Source organism: Staurois parvus, unplaced genomic scaffold (assembly GCF_062004578.1).
Source record: "Staurois parvus isolate SC_StPar_1 unplaced genomic scaffold, SC_StPar_1.0 ptg000191l, whole genome shotgun sequence".
NCBI classification, from domain to species: domain Eukaryota; kingdom Metazoa; phylum Chordata; class Amphibia; order Anura; family Ranidae; genus Staurois; species Staurois parvus.
The window spans coordinates 1,384,609-1,393,104 of record NW_028317987.1 but is presented as its reverse complement, the minus strand read 5'-3'; the positions used below and the strand labels follow the sequence as shown (position 1 = coordinate 1,393,104).

Genomic DNA, 8,496 nt, shown 5'->3' with positions numbered 1-8,496 from the left:
ACAATCCTCGGAGGTTTTCCTCATCTCCCGGCCATGGACTAAAATACAAAGACAAAGAGGATTACTAGACAGGAGCTGATTGGTTCCCCCAAACCAGGACTCCGCCCACATCAGGCACCTTGGTCTCTGAGGAGCTTACAATTCCACCCTCAAGGGAACTAGGAAATGGCTCCTCTGATCTCCTACCAGGTCATTTCTTTATTCATGGACCTTAGTCAGAGAGTGAAGAAACAACCAGAACTGTCTTTTATAGGAGGGACAGTGATGAGGGGATTATAGGACGAGGGTCCCCACCCCCTCTATCACTCATCGCCATCTTCCCAACACAAGAAGTACTGCACTTCCTTATTTAGTCCATGATTTAGTCATGAAGAACAGCGGGGCTGAGCCCCACCAGAGGTCAGAGAGTGAGGATGGGGGGAGAACAACCAAGATGAAGACTGGACTGATCCTGAAGACCACCATCATTGGGGTATTGACTCCTCCCTCATTATCACTTTCTGTTTAAGGGTCCAAAGTTGGAGGATGTTATCACATTATTATCACCATGTAAAAGTCTGTGCTCCAATCACATCATCCGATATAAAATGTCCAGCTGGGAGGAAATGGGGGGAACAAAAGAGAATCCATATTATGTGTATATATAGCAGTGGGGGGAGGGGGAGAGCAGAAGTCAGGAGTATGTAATGTACAACACAGAATATATAGTGCAGGGGTCAGGAGTATGTAATGTACAACATGGAGTATATAGTGCAGGGGTCAGGAGTATGTAATGTACAACATAGAGTATATAGTGCAGGGGTCAGGAGTATGTAATGTACAACATGGAGTATATAGTGCAGGGGTCAGGAGTATGTAACGTACAACATAGAGTATATAGTGCAGGGGTCAGGAGTATGTAATGTACAACATGGAGTATATAGTGCAGGGGTCAGGAGTATGTAATGTACAACATAGAGTATATAGTGCAGGGGTCAGGAGTATGGAATGTACAACATGGAGTATATAGTGCAGGGGTCAGGAGTATGTAATGTACAACATAGCGTATATAGTGCAGGGGTCAGGGGGATGTGTACAATATAAATTATACAATGAAATGGTCAGGACTCATAATATTGGTATTCAGCACTCAGTGGTGGCCTAGATGTCCACATGAGACAAGTTGCAGAGGTCCCACACTGCCGCCTCCCATCTCCTGAGACTAAATCCATTGTTTCTATGTGTTTATCAGATGATGGGGGATCTAGGTGGATCCTCCGTACTGCTCTCTCCTTTACAATAAAGTCTCCTCTTACCCGGTGATGTGAGGGGCGGCTGATTGTCCATCATGACGTCCTTGTAGAGATCCTTGTGTCCTTCTAAATACTCCCACTCCTCCATGGAGAAATAGACAGTGACACCCTGACACCTTATAGGAACCTGACACACACAATGATACAGTCACCATCCAGACACATCCCTTGTCTGTTACTGGAGAATGTCCCAGAATTCCCGGCACCGCTCACCTCTCCTGTCAACAGCTCCATCATCTTCTTGGTGACTTCTAGAATCTTCTGTCTTGTAGGGATCAGGGATGGAGGTGGGGGGATGGTGATGGGATTCTGGATTCTCGAGGATCTTGTGGTCATACGATGAGATCTCCTTCTGGTGTCATTGTCGGTGGATTTCTTCATGACTCCTGTACAGTTCTGTGTGATACAAAGAGAGATCTCACTCTCCCACAGGAATGTAACATCATGGGCCCCTGAACAAAGTCATTCTCTGGGGCCCCTACCAGCCTGCCCAAATTTCAGCACATACTCTCAAAAATTATAGTATATTAGTTGATAGAATGAAATATATTTATTAGGACTTTCAACGTAATCAATTTTAAATAAGAAAACATACAATAAACCAAAGACTACTCAACACAGGGCATAGTACGGGCGGGTGCAGGAGGGCACATAACAGGGAGGGGGGCAGGAGGGCACAGTACAGGGAGGGGGGCAGGAGGGCACAGTACAGGGAGAGCAGGAGGGCACAGTACAGGGAGGGGGGCAGGAGGGCACAGTACAGGGAGAGCAGGAGGGCACAGTACAGGGAGGGGGGCAGGAGGGCACAGTACAGGGAGGGTGGCAGGAGGGCACAGTACAGGGAGGGGGGCAGGAGGGCAGAGTACAGGGAGGGGGGCAGGAGGGCACAGTACAGAGAGGGGGGCAGGAGGGCAGAGAAAAGAAGGGGGGAAAGAGGGCACAGTACGGGAGGGTGCAGGAGGGCACAGTATGGAAGGGGGGATGGAGGGCGCAGTACGGGAGGGTGCAGGAGGGCAAAGTACGAGAGGGTGCAGGAGGGCACAGTACAAGAGGGTGCAGGAGGGCACAGTACAAGAGGGTGCAGGAGGGCACAGTACAAGGGGGGCAGGAGGGCACAGTACAAGGGGGGCAGGAGGGCACAGTATGGGAGGGTGCAGGAGGGCACAGTATGGGAGGGTGCAGGAGGGCACAGTATGGGGGGGCAGGAGGCCACAGTACAGGGGGGGGGGCAGGAGGCCACAGTACAGGGAGGGGGCAGGAGGGCACAGTACAGGAAGAGGGGATGGAGGACACAGAACGGGAGGGTGCAGGAGGGCACAGTACGGGAGGGTGCAGGAGGGCACAGTACGGGAGGGTGCAGGAGGGCACAGTACGGGAGGGTGCAGGAGGGCACAGTACGGGAGGGGGCAGGAGGGCACAGTACGGGAGGGGGCAGGAGGGCACAGTACAGGGAGGGGGGCAGGAGGGCACAGTATGGGAGGGGGCAGGAGGGCACAGTACGGGAGGGTGCAGGAGGGCACAGTACAGGGAGGGGGCAGGAGGGCACAGTATGGGAGGGGGCAGGAGGGCACAGTACGGGAGGGTGCAGGAGGGCACAGTACGGGAGGGGGCAGGAGGGCACAGTACGGGAGGGGGCAGGAGGGCACAGTACAGGAAGGGGGGCAGGAGGGCACAGTACAGGAAGGGGGGCAGGAGGGCACAGTACAGGAAGGGGGGCAGGAGGGCAAAGTACAGGAAGGGGGGCAGGAGGGCACAGTATGGGGGGGCAGGAGGGCACAGTACGGGAGGGGGCAGGAGGGCACAGTACAGGGGGGGCAGGAGGGCACAGTACAAGGGGGGGGCAGGAGGGCACAGTACAGGGAGGGGGGCAGGAGGGCACAGTACAGGGAGGGGGGCAGGAGGGCACAGTATGAGTGGGGGCAGGAGGGCACAGTATGGGGGGGCAGGAGGGCACAGTATGAGTGGGGGCAGGAGGGCACAGTATGGGGGGGCAGGAGGGCACAGTACAAGGGGCAGCAGGAGGGCACAGTACGGGGGGGCAGGAGGGCACAGTACAGGGGGGGCAGGAGGGCACAGTACAGGGGGGGCAGGAGGGCACAGTACAGGGGGGGCAGGAGGGCACAGTACAGGGGGCAGGAAAACATAATACAGGAGGGCCAGGAGAGCACAGTATAGGTGGGGCAGGAGTGCAGGGTATGGGAGACAGCAATGCACAGTATAGGTGGAAGAAGGGCATAGTACAGAGGGGGGCAGGGGAACATAATACAGGAGGTAAAAGTATAAGTTGGGCAGGAGTGCAGGATATGGGGGAGGAGTGCAAATTATAGGGGGATGGAGGGCACAGTAAAGGGTGCAGTAGGGCACAGTATATGGGAGCAAGAGTGCATAGGACAGGGGTGCTGGAGTGCATAGTACAGTACTGGGGGGACAGGAGGGCATGGTACAGAGGGCAGGAGGGCTCAGTACCCGCTGGCTGGAGGGCACAGTACAGTACAAGGTGGGGAAGGAGGGCCCATTATGGGGGCAGGAGGGCACAGTACAGGGAGCAGGAGTACACAGTATGGGGGGGGACTGGAGGGCACAGTAAAGTACAAGGGGGGGCAGTAGTGCACAGTATGGGGGGCCAGGAGGGTACAGTACAGGGAAGGGCAGTAATGCACAGTACAGGGGGGCAGGAGGGCACAGTACAAAGGGGGGAAAGAGGGCACAGTACAAGTGGGGGCAGGAGGGCACAGTACAAGTGGGGGCAGGAGGGCACAGTACAGGGGGGCAAGAAGGCACAGTACAGGGAGGGGTGCAGAAAGGCCCAGTACGGGGGGGGGGGGGGGGCAGGAGGGCACAGTACAGGGGGGAAGGAGGGAACAGTACAGGGGGATAAGCAGGGCACAGTACAAAGGGGCAGGAGGGCACAGTACATGGGGGACAGGAGGGCACAATACAGGGGGATCAGGAGGGAACAGTACAGGGGGGGCAGGAGGTCACAGTACAGGGGGGGCAGGAGGTCACAGTACAGGGGGGGCAGGAGGTCACAGTACAGGGGGGGCAGGAGGTCACAGTACAGGGGGGGCAGGAGGTCACAGTATTGGGGGGCAGGAGGTCACAGTACAGGGGGGGCAGGAGGTCACAGTACAGGGGGGGCAGGAGGTCACAGTATGGGGGAGCAGGAGGGCACAGTACAGGAGGGATGGAGGGCTGAGTACAGTACAGAGGGGTTAGAAGGTACATTACAGGGTGCAGTAATGTATAATATAGAAGAGATGGTCTCCTCAAGCACAGCAACACAGGAAAGCTGCTGTCACAGATCTTGCCTGTTCTGACAGCCTGTCACTGGGTTAAAGAACTCTGGGATAGGCAATAAACCCCCCAATAGTACACCCCCCTACACAAAACACTAAACAGTCCATAAAATGTTGAACATCCTTCCCATTGTGGAGAAAAGTCTAATTGAATTTTTATGACCTCATCTCTGTAATCCAAAAGATAACATCATCTGCTGTGCCAAGGAGGAGGTGTAACAGCCGGGATGACATCATATCCTCTCCCTTCTCTCTGTAGTAAAAGGAAACTACAGTTCCCATCAATTACAGGTGAATGTGGGCGGGTACACTAGACCTGTATGTGTTGAATGAGTCTGGGTCCGCCCACCACTGAAAGTGGGGCTGAATGACATCTCTGCTTCCTGCAGAAAGAACTACAGAAGGGATGTGCCAAGACCAGTGGCTGGAAGTAAAGGAGGCGGAGCAGCCATCGGTCTTACAAACAGGAAACAAAGAAAATTAATGGTTTGATTTCAGTTCTGCTTTAAATTTACAATCAAAATAACATCTCCCCACCTGTACCTTCCTCCCAGAGTTCCAGCACTTTGTAGGGGTTAAGGAAGAGGTGGAGCATCTTACTACTGCTGCTGCTTGTGTGGGCGGGATATGTACTGCTCTGAACACATGGGATAAATAGGAGGGGAGGGCCATTGGGATCAGAGCTGTACATGTCCCGCCCACACAAGCACCAGCAGCAGTAAGATGCTCCGTCTCAGGGTTCCTTAACTCCTGCAAAGCAGAAGAAAGTAGAGGGAGGAGATGTCATTCTGATTATAGATGGAGCCCAGTGACAGGCTGCTGCTGTACCCGCAGCCCAGATTCCAGGACACTGCCCGGGACACGGCCATCCTGGGACAGCTTGGTAAAAAGCTTGACTATCCTGGAAAATTGGTATCATGTAATGCAAGATTATCAAGGGGCCCCTGGGCAGTGCCCTGCTCTCCCATAATCCCTCACTTCTATGATCAGCTCTAGATTTATTCTCCAGGGATTGGCCACAATGTGCCGAGTCAGCAAAGGACAGACATCTCCATCCAATGATATGATGACAATGGGGTCAGATTTATAGCTTCTTCTAGAAGTCATATAATAGAGTCACTAATGGTTTACTAGTAAGGCTCACTGACCCACCAGGAAATGTCACCCATGGATTTAGTGGTCAGTGGGCGTGGCATGCTGGTAATCATGGGTCTCTCTGATTGGACTAAAGCTGAGATTGTTCTCTTCTATAACCAATGCCGCCATCTTGTGCTATAACCAAATCTCATAGAGTCCGGACACTTTATGTATTCATAGTACTTGTGTGGATGTCGTTATTGATTACAGAACATCAGAAGACTTCAAGTGACTCTGAATCCCTCCCAGTGTACAGCCGAGTCAGATTTAACCCCTTCATTACACTCACCTCTCCAGTCAGCAGGCTGAGGATCTCCAGGGTGAGCTTCAATATCGTCTCATTCCGGGGAAATTCCTTCCTTACAATCTTCACAAAACCCAAAGTCTGCTGATTGTCCATCATGACGTCCTTGTAGAGATCCTTGTGTCCTTCTAAATACTCCCACTCCTCCATGGAGAAATAGACAGTGACACCCTGACACCTTATAGGAACCTGACACACACAATGATACAGTCACCATCCAGACACATCCCTTGTCTGTTACTGGAGAATGTCCCAGAATTCCCGGCACCGCTCACCTCTCCTGTCAGCAGCTCCATCATCTTCTTGGTGACTTCTAGAATCTTCTCCATGTTGTGTCTCTCAGGGTTTAGGGAGTCACATGGAGGCACTGTGATGGTCATATGATCACCTGACTTCAGAAGAGGAAATCTCTGTATTGAGGAACCAATAGGAACATCATGTTAGAATCCCAGAATCCTCCTCACCTCTCCGGTCAGGTCGGTGTTTTATTAATAGAGATAAGAGCGATGTCATGTGACCTCCCAGAATCCTCCTCACCTCTCCGGTCAGATCTGTGTTTTATTAATAGAGATGAGAGTGATGTCATGTGACCTCCCAAAATCCTCCTCACCTCTCCGGTCAGGTCGATGTTTTATTAATAGAGATAAGAGCGATGTCATGTGACCTCCCAGAATCCTCCTCACCTCTCCGGTCAGATCTGTGTTTTATTAATAGAGATGAGAGTGATGTCATGTGACCTCCCAGAATCCTCCTCACCTCTCCGGTCAGGTCTGTGTTTTATTAATAGAGATGAGTGATGTCATGTGACCTCCCAGAATCCTCCTCACCTCTCCGGTCAGGTCTGTGTTTTATTAATAGAGATAAGAGTGAAGTCATGTGACCTCCCAGAATCCTCCTCACCTCTCCGGTCAGATCTGTGTTTTATTAATAGAGATGAGAGTGATGTCATGTGACCTCCCAAAATCCTCCTCACCTCTCCGGTCAGGTCGGTGTTTTATTAATAGAGATAAGAGCGATGTCATGTGACCTCCCAGAATCCTCCTCACCTCTCCGGTCAGATCTGTGTTTTATTAATAGAGATGAGAGTGATGTCATGTGACCTCCCAGAATCCTCCTCACCTCTCCGGTCAGGTCTGTGTTTTATTAATAGAGATGAGTGATGTCATGTGACCTCCCAGAATCCTCCTCACCTCTCCGGTCAGGTCTGTGTTTTATTAATAGAGATAAGAGTGAAGTCATGTGACCTCCCAGAATCCTCCTCACCTCTCCGGTCAGGTCTGTGTTTTATTAATAGAGATAAGAGTGAAGTCATGTGACCTCCCAGAATCCTCCTCACCTCTCCGGTCAGGTCTGTGTTTTATTAATAGAGATAAGAGTGAAGTCATGTGACCTCCCAGAATCCTCCTCACCTCTCCGGTCAGGTCTGTGTTTTATTAATAGAGATAAGAGTGATGTCATGTGACCTCCCAGAATCCTCCTCACCTCTCCGGTCAGCAGGTAGATGATCTCCAGGGTGAGGTTTAGTATCTTCTCAGTCATGTGACTCCGGTCCTCCTCCATCCTCATTGGTGCCATCATGTGATCTATACAGGTCTCCTTGTAGATGGATAACTTTGGGAAATGAAAGTAAGAATGATTTGGATGGTATTGGTCACACAATAATAGGATGTGGATGTGAGGGGGGAATAGGAGGGTTGCTGGACATTGAAGAACTACTCCCCCCATGGGAAGATGTTTATTTGGGACTGTTTAGTATTTGCTACATTTTGGAGGTCCCGGGACCCTCTTGACCTGCAGGATCAAAAATCCCCTTTTCTCTGTTGGGTTTGTTTGGTCTCTGAACTGGTTTTGATGAGTTTTAGATCTGCAGACAAGGAATGATAAATCTGATCCTTCCTATGACTTGTTTGCTCTGAGGCAGTGCTGTGAGGTCAATGTCGGGTCATCATGATATCCAGGAAGGGGAACTTGAGGACTATTAGCGGGTGTTGCCGGCTAATCAGGATAATTGCCAGAACTCCGGCTGCAAGACTCCAATCTCTGGCAGCTTTCTAGGAGTGATGTCACTTTCACTCTCTGCAGTATGAGAAGGGATTGGATAGGACAGGATAATGGTGCTGGTGGAGTAGAGAGCTGTGAGGGAGGGGTCTGCTCTCCTTCCTCCAATGGTAGCCCAGTATGGGTAGGATGATGGCAGGGGGTAGGGTCTTGTTTTCATCATTGGCAAGTATACTGTAGTACACAGGACATTGTACAGAGTGGTGGTGGGTTCCTGGGCTCTGAATTCCAGCACCGGGCACTGCCAGAGCCTGTGTCATGGGAGGTATTGGAGTGTCTCCTGAAGATGTTCAGCACTGACCCCTGACTACCTTTTAGTTGATAATTCACCAACAGACCTCCTCTAAGAACAAGTGCCCACCAAGGGGGGAAAGACTTCCCTTCTTCATTCCGCTTGGTATCTTGGAAA

At 51.7% G+C, this 8,496-nt stretch overlaps 1 protein-coding gene across 1 annotated transcript; it reads right to left on the bottom strand.

Annotated features, from left to right (window-relative positions):
* Positions 1-1,049: 1,049 nt before the first annotated feature.
* Positions 1,050-6,214, bottom strand: LOC149461830 (gastrula zinc finger protein XlCGF66.1-like). The gene is made up of 3 exons (XM_089677648.1): positions 6,015-6,214; positions 1,506-1,688; positions 1,050-1,419 (listed from the first exon to the last, which is right to left on the bottom strand). Exons 1-3 carry the CDS (start codon positions 6,177-6,179, stop codon positions 1,228-1,230), a joined length of 540 nt encoding a protein of 179 aa, XP_089533774.1. The 5' UTR covers positions 6,180-6,214; the 3' UTR covers positions 1,050-1,227.
* Positions 6,215-8,496: the final 2,282 nt, after the last annotated feature.